General features: G+C 44.2%; 2 protein-coding genes across 2 annotated transcripts; both read left to right on the top strand.

Moving 5' to 3' along the window:
• The first annotated feature begins 424 nt into the window (after positions 1-424).
• LOC139200061 (olfactory receptor 11A1-like) lies at positions 425-1,394 on the top strand. Its single transcript, XM_070829291.1, has one exon. The coding sequence runs from the start codon at positions 441-443 to the stop codon at positions 1,392-1,394; it is 954 nt and encodes a 317-aa protein (XP_070685392.1). The 5' UTR covers positions 425-440.
• Positions 1,395-3,988: 2,594 nt separating this feature from the next.
• LOC139200266 (protein NLRC3-like) lies at positions 3,989-19,762 on the top strand. The gene is made up of 9 exons (XM_070829523.1): positions 3,989-4,279; positions 4,374-4,532; positions 4,906-4,984; positions 13,466-13,670; positions 13,809-15,612; positions 15,710-15,883; positions 16,608-16,778; positions 17,931-17,977; positions 18,898-19,762. The coding sequence occupies exons 1-9, from the start codon at positions 4,200-4,202 to the stop codon at positions 19,452-19,454; spliced, it is 3,276 nt and encodes a 1,091-aa protein (XP_070685624.1). The 5' UTR covers positions 3,989-4,199; the 3' UTR covers positions 19,455-19,762.
• Positions 19,763-21,576: the final 1,814 nt, after the last annotated feature.

The following is a 21,576-nucleotide window of genomic DNA, read 5'->3' as shown; positions in this document are numbered from 1 at the left end:
ATGAGGTGTTCGTCCTAGATGTAGGATTCTCAGGTCGTCTTCTTGTGTTCTCTGTTGGGGAGCCCATCACCATGTGAATATATTTTAATCCCATTTCATTTTGTTGGTAACTGTTATATATGTTATACAACCTCATATGCACATAGTTTAGGTGTTCAGTGGGACATTTCTGTCTGGACTCAATATGAGCACCAATTCAGGATTAACGGTTGAGAGGCACCAGGCTGGTTTCTGTTGATGGCCTCAGTCAGCTGGTGGCTCCCTGAGGTCTGTGGGCGTCTCCTCACTTCAGGAGGTAAAAGAAGCTGGAGCAGAGTTTCAGCTCAGAGTGGAGCGTCATGAACTCACATTTACATCTAGTGTAGACTTTGTACTGACTTTAATGAAGGGAAAGGTGAGTCTGGGCCGTCCTTCACAGTCGTGATAATCTGTTTCGTGTCATGACTCCGACTTCTGTTTACATGAGAAGAGCCATGAGAAATCACACACAGGTTTCATATTTCACACTTGGCGCCTACTTTGATGCTGGAGTTTTCAAGTACTTGTTTTTCATCATTTTTCTGTCATTATATCTTGTGATTGTTGGGGCCAACGTCCTGCTGGTTGTGGTGATCTGTGTGAACAGGAGCTTACATGAACCTATGTACCTTTTCCTGTGCAGCCTGTTTGTGAATGAGCTGTATGGTAGTACAGGACTGTTTCCTTTCCTGCTGCTTCAGATCCTCTCTGACACTCACACTGTTCCTGCTCCACTTTGTTTCCTGCAGATCTTCTGCTTATACAGTTATGCTTGTGTGCAATTTAACAACTTGGCCATCATATCTTATGACAGATATGTGGCCATCTGTTATCCTCTGCAGTATCACACACGGATGACATGCAACAAGATAACGTTACTTATTGCTCTGACATGGTTTTGTTCCTCTGTTTTATCTTTTGTTCCATTATCACTGAGCGCTCCGTTACAGCTCTGTGGGAACATCATCAACAAAGTCTACTGTGATAACTACTCCATCGTCAAACTGTCCTGCTCCGACACCACAGCCAACAACATCTATGGACTTATTGCCACTTTTTTCACTGTCTCATGTCCTGTTTCTTTAATCTTCTACACTTACATGAGGATCCTCACAGTGTGTTTTTCTGGCTCCAAACAGACCAGACAGAAAGCCGTCAGTACCTGCACTCCTCACCTGGCCTCCCTCCTCAACTTCTCCTTTGGAGCTTTCTTTGAAATAACACAGAGCAGGTTTAACATGACCAGTGCACCCAACATGCTGAGAATCTTTTTATCTCTTTACTGGCTCACATGTCAGCCTCTCTTCAACCCCTTAATGTACGGCCTGAATATGTCCAATATCCGTGTCATATGTAGAAACCTGATTTATTCCTAAATGTAGAACACTGATGGTTTAGGTTTTAAAATGTTGTGCTTTATAAACTCTCTATGGTTTTATATATAATATATAATAATTTAACATGACCTTTTGTCTACCTGTCCAACAGTTTAGCTTCTGTTGATACAGGAAACACTTAAGATTGATGGATCATCTGCAGTAAAAATGATCATGATTTGTTGATCACAGTTGTTTGCATGATTCTTCATCTGCTTTTACAAAAACAACTTGTACTCAGTAAAAAGTTCAATAATAACTTCAGGTTTCATCATTTTTCAATAAAGACCTGAACAAATGAAGCTCTGTATAAAGTCTTGTGTGTTAAATATGTCAGAGACCATGTTTTTAATATTCACTCACTGATGGAGGTTCTTGTTATCAGATGATATGTAGGCGTAGATTCATGGTAATGGTCATCATCTTAAACATCTTTAATAACATGTTGTGTAATATATTAGGAAACAAAGAAATCACAACAGCAAATGACAGTTGCAAATACGTTATTTTTAATTAATCGTACTGTTTTTCCTAAAATAGTTTCTACCACTGGGTTTCTGCAGTTAAAAGGGTAGTTTAGCGTTAAATATAAAGGTGCTGCAGTCAATTGGAAATCCTCAGCATGTTACTGAACAGGTAAAAGGATTTGGTAAAGCAGGTGATCACTGAATCTTTCCAGCTCACTATGATTTGATATTCATTTGGGACCTACAGCCTGAAGCTGATGTCAAATCAGTGCTTTGGTCCTGGTGCCCTTTGACCCCCAGAGCATCACTGTGTGCCTGATACAACTGATACTAGTAGTACTACCACTCATAGTACTACAGCTAGTACTACTGTTACCTGTACTAGTACTACTGCTACCACCTGGTGGACAGGTAGGAGAACTCCACCATCTGATCAGTGGCTCCTCCCTCTGACTCTCACTGGGTTTCTGCCACAGGTTGGACCAGTTTTGACGTCACTGGTGTTTGTCAGACTTGGACTCTGAAGGTATGAGGGTGTGACGGCGTCCTCAGATCAGGTGCACACAGACACCAGGACTGACGAGGAAGGAATGAGCAGCTTCTTCTCTCCCAGTGTTTCCTCATGAAGGTGGAAAGCGTCCGTCAGTCCACCTGAAGTCAGTTCAGCAGGTGAGAATCCGACCAGAGGGATGTGTGAATGTTTGATCATCAGGATCACTGTGGTCACTGTTTGACTCCACTGGAGAAATGTTTCTTCACTGGCTGCTTCATTTGTGTTTCTGCTTTCAGGAGCAAATATTGTCAATAATTTCTATCTGAGCTGAAGAACAACAATGTGACGACACAGTGAAAGTGTAAATGTTTCCATACACATTATTAACTGTAGTGTAGAGTAGATGTCAAAGTACAATCTGTCAATGATTTTCCCACACAGCTGTAAAGAGGCGTTCAGTGAGATCATGACGACAATTACAAGAAGAGGGAATAACCACGACAGGACAATCAGCACAGTGACCTTATGAGCTGTCATACCAGTGTTATACTGCAGAGGACAGCAGATGGCCACATATCTGAATTCGACATTTCAGCATCTTCAGCGATGTGATGATGATAAAAGTGATGATAAAAGTTTCTGTCTCTCGTTTGGACAAACATCTTTTAATTCTGGCTGTTTTTTTAAAGGTGGGAGGAGGCTGATTTAATGAGTTGATGATTTTATGTGGGAACTGAAAGTTACACCTGACTCCATTTTAACAGATTTGTGGCTTGATTAGTGGACTTTAATTTCAAGGGGAAGCATATAAACGATAAAAAGAGGAGGTCCGAGAATGGACCCTTGAGGAACCCCACACGTTATTTTTGTTTGCTCAGATTTAAAATGACCAGTCGGCACAAAGTAGTCCCACTTTTCTAACCTGTCCAACAGCATCTCATGGTCAACGGCATCAAATACAAAGATTTAAGATTAAAATTGTAAATGAAATGTTCCATGTGTGGCTACTCAGGTGATGTCATTTAAAACTAGTACAGCCTCAGTGCTGTGGTCTAAAACCAGACTGAGGGGATTATTTTGCACCAAGAAAGTGTTAAGCTGCAGGAAAACAACCCTTTCAATGACCTTTCCCACAAAAGACCAGTCTGATGTTTGTCTGTAGTCATTTATCACTGAGGCATCTAGATCAGGCTTTTTCTAGAGAGCTTTAATAACTGCTGTCTTCAGGGCTCTAGGATCCATGTTGCTGCTGATCTGTAGTCCATCAGACGGTCAGTTAGCTCCACCTGGTGGACAGGTAGGAGAACTACACCATCTGATCAGTGGCTCCTCTGACTCTCACTGGGTTTCTGCCACAGGTTGGACCAGTTTTGACGTCACTGGTGTTTGTCAGACTTGGACTCTGAAGGTATGAGGGTGTGACGGCGTCCTCAGATCAGATGCACACAGACACCAGGACTGACGAGGAAGGAATGAGCAGCTTCTTCTCTCCCAGTGTTTCCTCATGAAGGTGGAAAGCGTCTGTCAGTCCACCTGAAGTCACTTCAGCAGGTGAGAATCCGACCAGAGGGATGTGTGAATGTTTGATCATCAGGATCACTGTGGTCACTGTTTGACTCCACTGGAGAAATGTTTCTTCACTGGCTGCTTCATTTGTGTTTCTGCTTTCAGGAGCAAATATTGTCAATAATTTCTATCTGAGCTGAAGAACAACGATGTGCATGTTATTATTCTCACTGTGACGTCTTCAGGTGGAACCAACAGCAGTAAGAGCCAGAAAATACTGTCAGACCTGGTTGGACAGTGAAGGAGAGCAGCTCTCAGTGTGAAGGTGGGGGCTCTGCTATGGATCGGTGTGAGGAGGGAGGCCCCCCCTCTAAAACCACCCTGTGGGGGGACCATGACGGCCGGACCGAAGCTCAGAGGTGAGATGAGGATCTGTAACCGTCCACCATCTTCTCCATGTCAGAGCTCAGCACACCATCATTGTTCTCACTCAGAGCTCTGTGTGTGCTGAAGTCCACAGAAGCAGCACAGACCAGGACCTGGACCTGGACCTGGACCAGAACCAGGACCTGGACCTGGACCTGGACCTGGACCCAGCTGTTTGTCCCTCAGGAGTGACCGTTCTATGAAGCTTCCTCTTGATTTCAAAGGACGACTTTCCTCTGAAACACAGTGAGTCATCGTGTCACTAAAGAACAACTGGACCTTTCAGACAGTTCAAAGTGCTTCACAGGGAATAAAACACAATAAAACTGTGACAGAAACATTAGAATAACATGTAGAAGATAATAGAAGCAGAAGAAAAACAGTTCAAGCTTCAGAGAAGATGCATTTACAAATTATAGTTAAGAAGAACAGCAGAGACCAGATGTTCCTGTTTCCAGCTGTGTGTCAATGAGGACTGATTTTAATCTTAAGTCACTTTTGTTTGTTCGGCCTCTCTCATGTTCTTCTATCCTGTTTTGCTTCGTCTGTCAAAGCACTTAGTAAACTCTGTTTTTAAAGGTGGCTTCTGTTCAGGTATGTTTTTGTGTTTCCTCCACAGAGTTCATCAGGATAACTTAGATGTTCCCAGTGGTGAATCTGTGCTGCAGCATCACACAGACCTGGACTCCATATTTATGGTGAGTGGAGAAACAAGCACAGCCTCTACTGATGACTGCAACAGATGAAATGATAACAGTTCAATGATGTGACATAAAAGGTGGTTGAAGTCGAGATCGTCCTCAATGATCTCGACTGGAGGGAAAGGTGATGAGGAGCAGTGTTTAGCCAAACAACGGGTCTGAAGGTTCCTACATAAGTGAGTTTTTAGGATGTTATTGAACATTGTTCTATTTAGGATGAGGTTCATCTCCACTGATTAAGAAACTCTTGAAAAATATCATGTCACTATTGATTAATATCTGAAATGTTTGGAGCCCCTCACAAGACAAGGAGGAGGTTCTCCCAAGAGACTTTTTGCAAACATTTCCCTTACGGTCAGCGTACGATCGGGTCGGTTTGGTGCGAAGGAAACAAACACAACTGTAAAGAACAGCATGACTGACTAGTCTGGCTGTGAACAACTCTCCCAATATTCACGGACACAGAAACCTCCCTCCTTCACATGAAACATGGAGTTCAGATCAGCCATTCATGTCCGAACATGAGGGGGCTACAAATACACTGTGAGTGCAGGTGTACTGGATGTGAAGTTTGTGATAAAACAGCTGAACAGGATTAAAATACTTCACTGTGGCATTAAAGTGGAAATTCATCACCTGGAGGGGTCCGGAAGCACTGTGAGGATCATGTTTTATGATTTCTCCAGTGCCTTCAACACCATTCAGCCAGAACTCCTGAGGGGCAAACTGGACCGTGCAGGAGTGGGCCACCAACTTACAGCATGGCTAGTGGACTTCCTGACCAGCAGGCCACAGTTTGTGAGGACAAAAGGCTGTGTGTCTGATACGGTGGTCTGCAGTACGGGGGCACCACAGGGGACCGTCTTGGCTCCTCTCCTCTTCACCCTATACACAGCAGACTTCACACACCATACAACAAACTGCCACCTCAGCCATCGTCGGTCTCATCAACAACAGAGACGAGGGGGAGTACAGAGAGCTGAACAAAAACTTTGTGGACTGGTGCCAGCAGAACTGCCTCTGGATTAATGCCGGAAAAACCAAAGAGCTGGTAGTGGACTTTCGTCGGCACAAAGACCCTCCCTCTCTGGTGAACATCCAGGGAACAGACATAGAGATTGTGGACTCTTACAAGTACCTGGGTGTTCACCTCAACAAGAAGCTGGACTGGACTGTTAATATGTCGTGACCCGGGCCCACTCCCTTATTAGGTCCTTATTGGATCCCCGGCCACCAGCAACATGAATCAAACAGGATGCAGTTTAACAGTTTATTTGGCCCCCCCCTTTTGGTACACTCGTCAGACCATCACAATCAGCAGACACACTAGCCAGGCAGTTCTAACAGTCTATAGAAAACACACGTGAGTAAAAAGGTTTCAGAGCATTTGCATTACAGTGGCACCGCACACACAATTCATAACCACACAGTTAAGTCACCGCAACCCACACTATGCTGCTAGCAGTGTGCTGTAACCACCTGTACACCCGTAACCAGAAGGGGGGGGGGGGAACCCACACACAGATGGACAGACGGACAGACAGACAAACAAATTAAATAACTAGCTCCGTCTGGGGGGACTGGCGGCTCGCCCCTGGCCGCCCACGAGGCCCACTCCCCCAGCGGAGCAAACAACAAGAACACAAACCCTGACCAGTCCAGTTTCCCCTACTCGGCTGCTCCTGGTGAGGCCTAATGTTCTCCCTGCATGTGCGTCATTCCAGCAGACGTCCTTGGCTCACAGCAAGCGGTTCCTGTATCAGCAGTGTGGGCCCTCAGGCTGTTCCCCTCACTCAGCCAATTGCTCCTCTCGCCCAGGGGCGGTGAAAGGGGCAGCCGGACCCTCAGTGCGTGGCCCAGAACTCCCACTCTCCTGCATCCCCCAGTCTTCCTGGGTCAGAACCGGTTCTAGACAGTGACACACAGACACACACAACACCGACAGGGGGAGAAAGGTGGAGAGGGAACGGGGGAGAGACCAAGAAGGAAAAGCAGTATGTAGGCAGCCAAACGAACACACACGGCCCAGAGGCACCAGTCCCTCTCTGCTGCCGTCCTGGTTCTGGTCACTCCACCTGTGCTCTGCTCTCCTCTGTTCTGCTCTGCTCTCCTCGAGTGCCAGAGTGTCTCCTCCCTTTGTCCTACTCAGCAGCCAGCCAAAATCCTCCGCAGCTGGCTACTGATTGCCAATTAATGGGTAGGGCTGCAGGCAAGCACACACCCTTCCCCCTCATCACCCTCTGTGGACACAACCAAAACACGACAAAAACACACATCCCTGGCTGGGATGTGACAAATACTCAGGCACTCTTCAAGAAAGGCCAAAGCAGACTCCACCTGCTGCGTAGACTGAGGTCTTTCGGAGTGGCGGAGGGCCTCCTGAGGACTTTCTATGACTCTGTGGTGGCATCAGCCATCTTCTACGGTGTGGTCTGCTGGAGCAGCAGCATCACGGCAGCAGAGAGGAAGAGACTGAACAAACTGGTGGACAAAGCCAGCTCTGTCCTGGGCTGCAGCCTCGATCCTGTGGAGGTGGTGGGTGACGGGAGGATGGTAGCGAAGCTGTCATCAATCATGGACAATGTCTCCCACCCCCTACATGAGACTGTAAGAGCCCTGGAAAGCTCCATCAGTGACAGGCTTCGTCACCCACGATGCTCCAAAGAAAGGCATCGCAGGTCCTTCCTCCCTGCTGCCGTCAGACTTTACAACCAAATCTGCTCCCAGTAGACCAAAGACCAAGAAAAAGGAACAAGTGCAATATTTCATATATATTTATATTTTCCCCCATGTGCAATAGCCTTTCTATCACCTCATTCTTTCATTCTTTCACCATACATTATTTTTTGTATATACTGTACATGTAAACATATATATATTTTATATTCCCTTTCTTTGTATGTGTGAACTGCTGCTGACTTGAAATTTCCCCATTGTGGGATAAATAAAGGAATATCTTATCTTATCTTATCTGATATATTATTAGTGATGAATGAAAACATGGTACCACTGAATAAGCACAAAGGCTCAGGCCATGAATATTAGTGAAACACTAACTTGGTGCTGACTTCATCATGTAGAAAGTCACATGACCGAGCTTGACCTGCTTCGGTACGATACCGAGTTAAACGGTTCTTTATTTGGAAGACAGTGAAGCGAATAAACAGACAGGAACGTGCAGGAACACGATTCCTATCATATAAACTGGGTCACTGATCTGCTCACTGACGGACTTCAACACGTTGTAAGTGAAGCTGATCGCCTGTCAGCGACCTTCCAGCTTCTGACAACTGTCATCAGGATCATTGTGCCAGTAAGATGTTTTGTTTTCATGTTTGTGGTTTTCATCTGTGTTGACTTTCTCATCCTGAATCCTCTTTAGAAGTCCAGCTTTTTTTTTTTTTTATTCTCTTTATTGAGGTTCATATTATATATATATTGAACCAACACAATACAGAGTAGAACCTTTTTTTTTTCTTCTAACAACTGAACAGCAGCAGGTATCAGGACAAAAAAAAGAAAAAAAATTTAAATAAATAAGAGCACAAACAAACACATGAGAAATTCACCCCTCTACACCACCAGAGGAACAATGTTTCTTAAATTGACTGGAATACTATTGACTTATTAGAACAGGGTCCAGACTAAAACGTGTCCATAATGTCCACATTGTCCAAAATAGGTCGCCATATCTTAATAAATCCTTCAGTATTGCCATGAAGAGTGTAGGTCAGCTTTCCAGAGGGAGTATTCTCAGAACCTCCTTGTACCAATCCTCCACTGTAGGGCTGTCCTTTGATATCCAGAGTTTCTTTCTTGCTATATATAAAAGGATTTCAGTCAGTTTAGCGTTATATTTGTCCCTAGCATTGTCCACTTTCGCTGCCAAAATACACCGAAGGGGGGAGAGCTCCAAGTCATATCCCAGTAAAGTAGTAACTTCGTCCTTCACTTCAGACCAGAAATTTTGTATTTTACAGCATTTCCAAACCATGTGTGTGTATGTACCAATTTCTGAATTACATTTAATACAATTAGGAGAGCCTAGGCCAAGCCTGCTCCTCAGCAGTGGTGTACAATGGAGTCTGTGTAATATTTTGAATTGTGTGTCTCTGTCTGTATTACAGCTCAGGATTCTGTCTTTTATAATTGAAGTCCACACATTCTCCCCTATATTAATCTGCCATTGCTTTCTGATGCTTCTGATGATCAGTAGAGTAGTTAAAATTTAAGCCAAAGGTTTTGTAAACATGAGAAATAAATCTTTTTGGTATCGGTTGGGTTAGAAGGTCTTCCAAAAATGTCGTATTGGGAGCATGTACATTTTTAGGTATATAATGTCTTATTTGTAGATAGAGGAAAAAGTGACACTGTGGTAAAGAATATTTACTTTTCAGGGCTTCAAATGACTCCATTGTACCTCCCTCATAGAGTTTGACAAGCCGGTCCAAGCCCCTTTCCTGCCAAAATTTGTACACAGAATCATGACATGACGGAATAAAATCTGGGTTCTTCCATATTGGGGCCCGAAGAGAAAAATGATTTTTAAGTTTGAAACAGACCATAATTTTATTCCATGTATTCAACGTATTCCTGACAATAAAATTATTTTGAACCTCCAATTTTACCTTCTTATAGGTTATAAAAGGGCAGTCTTTTAGTGTTAGGAGGCCACAGTTCCAAGACTCCATGTCAATCCATGTATTTGTAGCGTCCGGATTCACCCATTCATATACAGTTAGGCCCAGAAATATTTGGACAGTGACACAAGTTTTGTTATTTTCGCTGTTTACGAAAACATATTCAGGATACAATTATATAATCAATATGGGCTTAAAGTGCAGACTCTCAGCTGTAATTTGAGAGTATTCACATCCAAATTGGAGCAAGGGTTTAGGAATTACAGCTCTTTAATACATAGCTGCCTCTTTTTCAAGGGACCAAAAGTAATTGGACAATTGACTCAGAAGGCTGCATGGGCTCTTCCCTCGTTAACCTGTCATCAATTAAGCAGTTTAAAGGTCTGGAGTTGATTCCAGGTGTGGCGTTTGCATTTGGAAGCTGTTGCTGTGAACACACAATGTGCGGTCAAAGGAGCTCTCAATGGAGGTGAAACAGACTATCCTGAGGCTGAAAAAAAAGAAGAAATCCATCAGAGAGATAGCAGAAATGTTAGGAGTGGCCAAATCGACAGTTTGGTACATTCTGAGAAAAAAAGAGTGCACTGGTGAGCTTGGGAACTCAAAAAGGCCTGGACGTCCACGGAAGACAACAGTGGTGGATGATCGCAGAATCCTTTCCATGGTGAAGAAAAACCCCTTCACAACATCCACTCAAGTGAAGAACACTCTCCAGGAAGTAGGTGCATCAGTATCTAAGTCTACCATAAAGAGAAGACTTCATGAGAGTAAATACAAAGGATTCACCACAATTCTGAAGTGTATAGGGATATACTTTCTGCTCAGATTCAGTCAAATGCAGCAAAGTTGGTTAGACGGCGCTTCACAGTACAGATGGACAATGATCCAAAACATACTGCAAAAGCAACCCAGGAGTTTTTTAAAGCAAAGAAGTGGAATATTCTGCAATGGCCAAGTCAATCACCAGATCTCAACCCAATCGAGCATGCATTTCACTTGCTCAAGACAAAACTTAAGGCAGAAAGACCCACAAACAAGCAACAACTGAAGACAGCTGCAGTAAAGGCCTGGCAAAGCATCACAAAGGAGGAAACCCAGCGTTTGGTGATGTCCATGGGTTCCAGACTTCAGGCAGTCATTGCCTGCAAAGGATTCTCAACAAAATATTGAAAAGTAACATTTTACTTAGAGTTATGTTTATTTGTCCAATTACTTTTGAGCCCCTGGAATGAGGAGCGTTTGTATAAAAATAGCTACAATTCCTACATGTTTAATCATATACTTTTGTTCAACCCCTTGAATTAAACCTTAAAGTCTGCACTTCAATTCCATTGTAGTTGTTTCATTTCAAATCCAATGTGGTGGCATGCAGAGCCCAAATCATGAAGATTGTGTCACTGTCCAAATATTTCTGGGCCTAACTGTATATAGCGCATTTGTGCAGCCCAGTAATAAAGCCGCACATTAGGGACTCCCAATCCCCCTTGATTCTTATCTCTCTGAAGTTTATTAATTTTCATTCTTGCCTTTTTTCCCCGCCAAATGAATTACGTAAACATTTTATCCAAATTTGCAAACCAGCTGTTAGGAATGGAATTTGGCAACATCTGCAGTGGATACATCAACCTAGGTAATATATTCATTTTCAACACACTGATCCTGCCCAACCAAGAAGCAGGTAAACTTCATCTATCCAAGTCCTCCTTGATGCGCGTTACAATTGGTCGTAGGTTTAATTTAATCAGTTTTTCGAGAGAGGGACCAACTTTTATTCCTAGATAGGTAATCTTTTTGGGTGACCAATAGAAAGGGAAGCCACTAGGTGGAGCAGATCCCACTTTAAAACCTGATACGTATCCAAATTGTTGTAGACATTCAAGCAGATGTGGGATGGTGGTATCAACCTCAACTAGATACAGAAGTACGTCATCTGCATAAAGCGATATTTTGTGTTCTGTGCCTTCAATATTAAAGCCCCTAATCTCTGAGGAAGTTCTAATAAGCTCTGCCAACGGCTCAATAGCCAGTGCAAACAAGAGGGGGCTCAAAGGGCATCCTTGGCGGGTTCCACGCTCCAGTGGGAAAGAATCTGAACAGTAGAGGTTAGTGATAACAGCTGCTTTAGGGGACGAATATAACAATTTCACCCAATCAATGAATCCCGTACCAATTTTGAATTTTTCCATAGCATAGAAGAGGAATGACCATTCTACTCTGTCGAATGCTTTTAATGAATCGAGAGACACCACCAAACCCTTCATTTTTTTTTCATGGGCTAGCTGTATTACATTCAGAAGTCTCCTGATATTATTAAAAGAATTCCTTTCTTTAATAAATCCTGTTTGATCAGGCTTTACTAATAGTGAAATCAATGGTTCAAGCCTCAAGGTCAATACCTTGGCCAGGACTTTTGCATCAACATTAATGAGCGATACAGGCCTATAAGACTATAACAGTCGAATTTATGAAATGTACCTTTAACAAGGTGTATACTGGGTCGCCTAGTAATGACGTCATCGAGCAGCGCCTGTATGTGCTTTTGCTTCGGTGTGACGATATGCACCCCCGCGCTGGTCGGACATGATTACTTCGCTCCTATTTTCTTTGTTTCTCAGAACAACAAGTGATGGTTAAGTGGTGGCAACTATTTTGTTCATGTGTGAGTCGATAGTAGCCGTACAATCGGGCTTGGTAAGGTTGGAGTGTTTATTAAAGACTACAAGCCTTTGAAATCCCAGCATTTGTGTGGACGTGAGTTTCTATCTGCTGTTTTCCTCCACTCTCCACGGCCTCAACCGAGCTACACCACCAAAACCATTACAAGACGCAGGGTCTTCAGGGTCTTTATTCTTCTTCAGAATCAGACAAATGTTGGCCAATGACAATGATTCTGGTAAATGGTGAGCAATGTTAAAACTATAGTTGTAGGTCCTGCCCAGGTGGGGAGTAAGCCTGTCCTTGAAAGCCTTAAACCATTCCACAGGGAACCCATCAGTTTGAACAGTTTTAATCAGTTTTAAATCTTCCCAAGGAAAAATGAGCTTTTTTCAGTGCATGAATGAACTTCATCAAATGAATCTAAAAGTAGTGATAACTGTTGGATATTAATTCCAATATTTTATAATATAAGTGCTCATGATGGCCTTGCTGGCCACATGGAACCTTTCAGTGGGTCACATTTTACCCGTGGGTCGTAACTTGCCCTGGTCGGCCTCAGGGCGGCCGTAGAAATGCTGCATGAATTCAGGATGGTGGGAAAGGTGTTTGGTAACAAAGGATAAGCGGCTACCTGCACAGCTGTGACAAAGACATTTCTTGAATTACAAAGAGATTCTTAGAGAATCTCTGACCAGTTTTAGGAGTCTGAATGTGATGTGTTGTACTGAGCAAACCTGAGGGTCGTCTGGGTGGAAACAGACTGACAGGCGTGGGTTTATAAAAAGTGGTGAACCTCAAAGTCAACCAATCAATCAATCTTTATCTCTGCAGCTCCAGTTCATAGCAGCGTTCTCTCAGACTGTTTCCATAAAGAGCAGCTCAGAACAAACTCTTTCATTCAGAGACCAAAGATTCAGGAATTCAACAGGAAGGATTCAAGAATCCCCACAGAGCAGCTCAGAGATTAGATTAGGACACAGTGGAGGAAGAACTCCCCTTTAACGGGGAGAAACACATGACGAGTGGCCGACGATCCACATCACTGATTCATGAAGCCAGAGAACCACAGCAGGAGAACCAGGACCAGGATCCATAGGAACCAGAGGGATGAGAAAGGCACAGAGTGGTGTGGTCAACAAGTTGGGATTAAATTGTAATTGTTATTTTTCCTTTTTTCCAGCTGCTTGAAAAGAACATTTTCAGTTTCGTGACAAACGAGCTGAAAAGGTTCCAGAAGGTTTTAAGTCCAGATTATTCAGAAAACCTCGACAGTCAGAGTGAAGATGAAGAGCAGAGGAGGAGCAGCAGAGAGGCATTTCTGAGGATCACTGTGGACTTCCTGAGGGGAATGAAGCAGGAGGAGCTGGCTGAGCGTCTGCAGAGCAGTAAGAGGATTTTAAGAGCTTGAGATGATTGATTGATTGAAATATTTGTATCACATCAATGACGTCTCTCTGCATCAATGCTGAAATGTTTCCATCAGATGTGCATCAACTTACTGATTCAACCTGGTGTTTTTTCAGAGACTCCTGCTCGTGCATGCCAAAGTAAACTCAAGTCTACCCTGAAGAAGAGGTTCCAGAGTGTGTTTGAGGGCGTCGCTACAGCAGGAAACCCAACGCTGCTGAACCAGATCTACACAGAGCTCCACATCACAGAGGGGGGGGCTGCAGAGGTCAATGATGAACATGAGGTCAGACAGATTGAAACAGCTTCCAGGAAACCAGACAGACCAGAAACAACCATCAGGTGTGAGGACGTGTTCAAAGCCCCACCTGGAAGAGAGGAACCAATCAGAACAGTGATGACAAAGGGAGTGGCCGGCATCGGGAAAACAGTCTTAACGCAGAAGTTCACTCTGGACTGGGCTGAAGACAAAGCCAACCAGGACATACAGTTCATGTTTCCTTTCACCTTCAGACAGCTGAATGTGCTGAAAGAGGAAAAGTGCAGCTTGGTGGAACTTGTTCATCGATTCTTTAGTGAAACCAAAGATGCAGGAATCTGCAGGTTTGAAGAGTTCCAGGTCGTCTTCATCTTCGACGGTCTGGACGAGTGTCGACTTCCTCTGGACTTCCTCAACAATGAGACCCTGACTGATGTGACAGAGTCCACCTCAGTGGATGTGCTGCTGACAAACCTCATCAGGGGGAATCTGCTTCCCTCTGCTCGCCTCTGGATAACCACACGACCTGCAGCAGCCAATCAGATCCCTGCTGAGTGTGTTGGCATGGTGACAGAGGTCAGAGGGTTCACTGACCCTCAGAAGGAGGAGTACTTCAGGAAGAGGTTCAGAGATGAGGAGCAGGCCGACAGAATCATCTCCCACATCAAGACATCCCGAAGCCTCCACATCATGTGCCACATCCCGGTCTTCTGCTGGATCACTGCTACAGTTCTGGAGGTTCTGCTGAAGAAGAGAAGGAGAGGAGAGCTGCCCAAGACCCTGACTGAGATGTACATCCACTTCCTGGTGGTTCAGACCAAACTGAAGAACATCAAGTATGATGGAAGTTCTGAGACAGATTCACACTGGAGTCCAGAGAGCAGGAAGATGATCAAGTCTCTGGGAAAACTGGCGTTTGAGCAGCTGCAGAAAGGGAACCTGATCTTCTATGAATCAGACCTGACAGAGTGTGGCATCGATATCAGAGCAGCCTCAGTGTACTCAGGAGTGTTCACACAGATCTTCAGAGAGGAGAGCGGACTGTACCAGGACAAGGTGTTCTGCTTCGTCCACCTGAGCGTTCAGGAGTTTCTGGCTGCTCTTCATGTCCATCTGACCTTCATCAAGTCTGGAGTCAATCTGCTGTCAGAAGAACAGTCAGCATCCAGGTGGTCTATTGTCCATCGAGCCAAAACTAAACGAACACATTTCTACCAGACTGCAGTAAAAAAGGCCTTACAGAGTCCAAATGGACACCTGGATTTGTTCCTCCGCTTCCTGTTGGGTCTTTCACTGCAGACCAATCAGAATCTCCTACGAGGTCTGCTGACTCAGACAGGAAGTAGCTCAGACACCAATCCTGAAACAGTCAGATACATCAAGAAGAAGATCAGTGAGGATCTGTCTCCAGAGAGAAGCATCAACCTGTTCCACTGTCTGAATGAACTGAATGATCGTTCTCTAGTGGAGGAGGTCCAACAGTCCCTGAGATCAGGAAGTCTCTCCACAGATAAACTGTCTCCTGCTCAGTGGTCAGCTCTGGCCTTCATCTTACTGTCATCAGGAGAAGATCTGGACGTGTTTGACCTGAAGAAATACTCTGCTTCAGAGGAGGCTCTTCTGAGGCTGCTGCCAGTGGTCAGAGCCTCCAGCAAAGCTCTGTAGGTGGATGGATCACCGCAAGAATCAATGTTATCCAATAAGTTTAAAGATGTGAAGTGAAACATTTTGCTTGTGGTATTTCTGATTCTTCCTCAGGCTGAGTGGCTGTAACCTCTCTGAGAGAAGCTGTGCAGCTCTGTCCTCAGTTCTCAGCTCCCAGTCCTCCAGTCTGACAGAGCTGGACCTGAGTGATAACAACCTGAAGGATTCAGGAGTGAAGCTCCTGTCTTCTGGACTGGGGAGTCCACACTGTACACTGGAGACTCTCAGGTCAGAGATCAGCTGTTTATCAGTTGATTAAAACGTTGGTTTACACTCAGGTTAATGTTGATGAGAAGATTCCACATCTGAGGGATCATTCTTCTCTTATAACTCTGTGAAAAATGGTTCCAAACAAACAGAACAGGAAAGGAGTTGTAACTGTAACTCTGAATAGTTTCTATTGGTTTGTATAACAGCATCAGTGTTTGTGTGGCTTTCTGTTTTTGATGTATGTCTATGAGCCAGCGACTCAGTAGATACCAACTTGTTCTCATTAGCAGGTCGTCAAAGACACGTCCCTCAGCGTCTGGTACTGACGCACAAGGCACCCTTCAGCTGCAGCATTAGATGTTCAGAAACACTGATCTGGCCCTTCACTCCAAACATTTCTCACTCCCATGTCATCAAATGCTGACCTCTGTTTAGCATCTGTATGAGATTCACAGGACTCTGACCTCGCCACAGGTCTACTGGACCTTCATCATGAGGCAAGAATGATGAACACCTGGTTAAAAGATGGTTTGGGTGAAACTGTCTCCTGGCTGAAAGTTTGGTGTCTGACCGATTCATCCATCCATCCCTCCAATCTGACCCCCTTCCTATGAAGACTTTCTCACTATCTATGCTACAATATTTGATGATCTGGTGATGAGAACAGTCTGAGAATAGGTGTGGATTTTCCTGCAGTTCTTTTTTTCATTGAGAAATTGTACCAACTCTTTCCTGATTCCAGGCTGTCAGGCTGTCTGGTCACTGAGGAAGGCTGTGCTGCTCTGGCCTCAGCTCTGAGCTCCAACCCCTCCCATCTGAGAGAGCTGGACCTGAGCTACAACCATCCAGGAGACTCAGTGGAGCTGCTGTCTGCTGGACTGGAGGATCCACAGTGGAGACTGGACACTCTCAGGTATGAAAAGAGCCAAAACATGGTGTTGGTGCTTTCTCGTTACTAATTATAGAGAAAAATGTGTCCCAATGTTATTTGTGTGAAAAGCTCAACAATCTGTGTGTGAATGTGTAATCTATAAATATAAAACACCTTCCACAAAAACAAAAAAGATTTGTAAACTCAAATATTTTGCAAATATAACAAGGATCAGAAAACACAGATTTCAGAAATAAAAACAATATAATTCAAAAGTAGTGTAACAAGTAGTACAAGTACAACAACCTGTAGCCTGCCTGCACCGTTAGCCGGCAGATGGTGGCGGTGGAATGTGGATGAGGAAGTTAACCAACAGTTTTTAGATATTATGGCAAAGCAATATAAACACGTGGCATAGAAAATAAACACTTTTCAAAATATTCATAGAACTCCAGTCTAGTCTAGTTAACCTCCCTTAGCTACCATGCTAGCGCCAAGCTAGCATTAGACAGCTAATGCTGAGCTAAACGTCTTTGCTAACAGACCACACGCACTAACAATAGTGTTCAAGTGACTGACTTAAGTTTGACGTTTATTTTTACTCGGCAGACGTTGCATGCTGGGATTGTTGTGTCTGACTAACAGCACAGCAGCTGTTTGCTCGCCTGCTGTCGCTGCTGCAGCTTCCAGTCCTCACTAGATACTGAAGGTTAAACATGAAGATAAGGGAGGGAAAGACGTCCAGCTTTCTTGTGCTGCTGCGTCAGAAGCAGAAGTATTTCTGAAGAAGCAGCACAAGCCCACGAGCATCCTCAGACAGAAGTGCGTGTGCTAGAACGTCTCCAGAACAAATGAACACACACTAATAATCAGCGTCACATTAACGTGATGAAACACTGAACGCATCATTTATCGCTGGTTGTTTTCTCAACAGCTCGTAGAGACGGCGTGCTCTTACTTTGGTGGGACGTTTGTCTGAAATTCAAGGATTCACAAATATCAGTTTGAAAGTTTTAATGTTGGGAAGAAGTTCAGAAACACTTTTCATTTCTCTGTAGATTCATTTGATATATTCACAGGTTTTATTGTGGAAGTTGTGTTTTATTTGCAGAACATGTTCAGTAATAATACTGAGACAAACCATCTCTATATGAAATGTTCCTGTTTTCATCCTCTGACTGTTTCTTCCTGCAGGATGGACCATGGTGGAGAACACAGGCTGAAACCTGGTCTGAGGAAGTGTGAGTGTGGATTCAGACTCATTCATGAGAACAGAGCAGCTCACAATCTGATGTTTAAAGATATTTACAGACTCCACACTGCAGCCTTCTAGTCAGCTACAGATGACAACCTGTCACTTTGTTTCTTTGACTGATGAACATTTAATAAATATAGACGCAATTAATCGTCTTTATCAATCAACCTTTCTTTATATAGAGCTAATTCATAACCAATGTTGTGACTGATACTGATCAATATGACTGATACTGATCAATATGACTGATACTGATCAATGTGACTGATCATGATCAATGTGACTGACACTGATCAATGTGACTGATCCTGATCAATATGACTGATACTGATCAATTTGACTGACACTGATCAATATGACTGATCAATACGACTGATACTGATCAATGTGGCTGATCCTGATCAATATGACTGACTGTTCAATATGACTGATCCTGATCAATATGACTGATCAATGTGACTGATACTGATCAATATGACTGATCCTGATCAATGTGACTGACACTGATCAATGTGACTGACACTGATCAATATGACTGTGTTGGGGATTAACAAATGGGTCAATTTGGCTCAGAAATAATTAATAACTATCAAAGATAATCAATAATTATTTAAATCAATGGAACTTTGTATAAAGTCCACCTCGATAAACGAGGAAAAAGTTTTAATTGATTCAGTCTCATAAAATACTAAAGTATCAATTTGGAATTGTGATCAATAATTAACTTAATAACTAAAACCAAAAGTACCACATTGATAGTTAGCTGAAGGCAGAATTCACTCTGGTGCTGCATTAAAGACGACAGCAGGTCAATCAATCAATCAATCAATCAATCAATCAGTCTCACTAAGTGACTGTGACTAACTGATAACCTGCTGCTGTTTGGTGTCTTCTTCTCTCCATCAGATTCCTGTGAACTCTCAGTGGACACAAACACAGTGGACAGAAGGATCAAACTGTCTGACAACAACAGGAAGGTGACAGTGGAGGTGAAGGAGCAGCCATATCCTGATCATCCAGAGAGATTTAAGAACTGGGAACAGCTGCTGTGCAGAGAAGGTCTGACTGGTCGCTGCTACTGGGAGGTGGAGTGGAGAGGAGGGGTGGATGTAGCTGTGAGTTACAGAGGAATCAAGAGGAGTGGAAACATTAAGGACTGTGTGTTTGGATATAATGATCAGTCCTGGAGTCTGATCTGTTCAGGTCGTGGTTACTATGTCAGGCACAATGACAAAGCAACAACCATCTCCTCCTCCTCCTCCTCCTCCTCCTCCTCCTCCTCCTCTGGTACAGTAGCAGTGTACCTGGACTGTCCTGTCGGCTCTCTGTCCTTCTACAGAGTCTCCTCTGACTCACTGATCCACCTCCACACCTTCAGGACCACCTTCACTGAGCCTCTGTATGCTGGGTTCAGGATCTGGTCTGAAGGATCCTCAGTGTCTCTGTTGGACGAAGAGTATTAACAATCACACACACACACACACTCACACACACACACACACACACACACTCTCACACTCACACATTCACACACACACACACACACACACACACACTCACACTCACACATTCACACACACACACACTCACACACACTCACACTCACACACACTCACACACACACACACACACTCACACACACACACACACACACACACACACACACACACACACACACACTCACACTCACACTCACACATACACACACACACTCACACTCACACATTCACTCACACACACACACACACACACACACACACACTCACACTCACACACTCACACACACACACACACACTCACACACACTCACACACACACACACACACTCACACACTCACACACACACACACACACTCACACACACTCACACACACACACACACTCACACACTCACACACACACACACACACACACACTCACACATTCACACACACACACACACTCACACACACTCACACACCTCACATGACCTCACATGACCTATTTATGTTGACACTAGGTTAGTTGATCACAAATTGAACCCTGGTGAGAGGCAGACGCTCGTTTTGTTTGACACCTTCTTTTACTCTTTGTAATGCTGCTGCATATGTTCAGTAAAATGTTCAGAAAGAAAGATACCGATGTGGTTCTTGGTCATTAGAAGAAGCTTCTGTGACACAACACTTTGGTGCTGAAACCCTGGAGGGAAGTCAAGTTTTCAGACTGAACTTTATTGAAGTGGGAAGTTACCGCTAGCTAACCGTACCTTGATGCAGAAATGACTGAGCACATGGAACAGATGAAGAAGAAGTGCCTCGACAACAAAGCTGTTGACTCACATTGAAGAGGTGGAACCTGACTGTGATAGACTTCGTGAAAAGCTGGCAGTACTGTCGATCAAGGAGGAAAGTTTAACAGACTTGGACAAAGGCACTGAGGACGAAACGGCTACTGATGAACTGGAGACGGGTTGAAAAGGCTCAGGACTACCAGGACGCCACCGGACTGATTCAGAAGGCACATGACCTAGTGAGCGGTGCAAGCAACAGTTCAGCCAAATCACCGTATACACAGACTGTTAAACTGCCCAAGCTAGTCAGAGAGAAATCAATTCATGACAACGATTCCCTGTCTAAGAGAGAAAGGTTCACCCACTTGAAGTCCTATTTGACTGGAGCAGCAGTAAGAGCTGCAGCAGGACTTACTGTGACTGATGGAAATGATGATGCGGCAGAAGAACTACTGGAGAACCGTGTTGGAAGAAAGGACATTGTACTCAGTGCACACATGTCCAAAGTGCTCGGCCTGGCTCCAGTGAAGAAATCATCAGCTGTAGCAGCTCTCAGGCACCTCTATGGTGAATGTGAAATACAAATTCGCAGTGTGGAATCATTAGGAGTTCACAGTGACACATGGCTGTCTGTTGTGCCCAGTGCTGTTACAGCTCATACCAGAAGATGAAGCATTGGCTTACACCCGCCAGTCAGACTCCAGTGGTGAATGGAGAGTGCTTGAGCTCATCCAGTTCCTGGAAAGGAGGTCCAAAGCAGAGAGAGAGCGCTGCAGCTTACCAGACCAGGTATCACACAAAGGGACACTCAGACCAACAACAGATCACTTGGTAAAATGACCCCTTTCCGTGAGAACAAACCACAGAAGTGGAGTGTACTCACAGCAAGTAGTGGCTGTCAGACCTGTGTGAGTTATGACGGTGAGAACCACAAACCAGAACATTGTCCAGAGAAGTCTGTGTCTGCTCGCAAGGAGAAACTGAGGAAGATGGGAAGATGTTATGTTTGCCAAGGCCCAAAACAAATTCATGTGCCCCGTGTGGTCGCAGACATCATGAGTCAGTTTGTGAGCTAAATGAAGCTAATGGCGCGTTTCCACTAGTACCTACTCAACTCGACTCGGTTTGGTTGTGTTTCCATTACAGCTTCGTACCACCTCAAAGTGGGGGGGTCGTCATAGCAAGGCGTCCAGAAACTCCGGTGGTGTAATTTGTATACGGCACAAACAAACACAACTGAGGACGTGGAGCGTTTGGTTTGTGTGGATCCGTTTACCTCGTTCACAGGAATAATAAAAATGACAGGTTTGATTCTT

The sequence above is a fragment of the Pempheris klunzingeri genome, chromosome 4 (genome assembly GCF_042242105.1).
Source record: "Pempheris klunzingeri isolate RE-2024b chromosome 4, fPemKlu1.hap1, whole genome shotgun sequence".
Lineage (NCBI taxonomy): Eukaryota > Metazoa > Chordata > Actinopteri > Acropomatiformes > Pempheridae > Pempheris > Pempheris klunzingeri.
This window is presented reverse-complemented; position numbering and strand designations above follow the sequence as displayed.

Coding starts and splice junctions, on each gene's coding strand:
- LOC139200061 (XM_070829291.1), top strand. CDS start 441: ATGACTCCGACTTCTGTTTACATGAGAAGAGCCATGAGAAATCACACA.
- LOC139200266 (XM_070829523.1), top strand. CDS start 4,200: ATGGATCGGTGTGAGGAGGGAGGCCCCCCCTCTAAAACCACCCTGTGG. Junction 4,533..4,905: donor CGACTTTCCTCTGAAACACA/GTGAGTCATCGT, acceptor TTTCCTCCACAG/AGTTCATCAGGATAACTTAG. Junction 13,671..13,808: donor GGCTGAGCGTCTGCAGAGCA/GTAAGAGGATTT, acceptor GTGTTTTTTCAG/AGACTCCTGCTCGTGCATGC.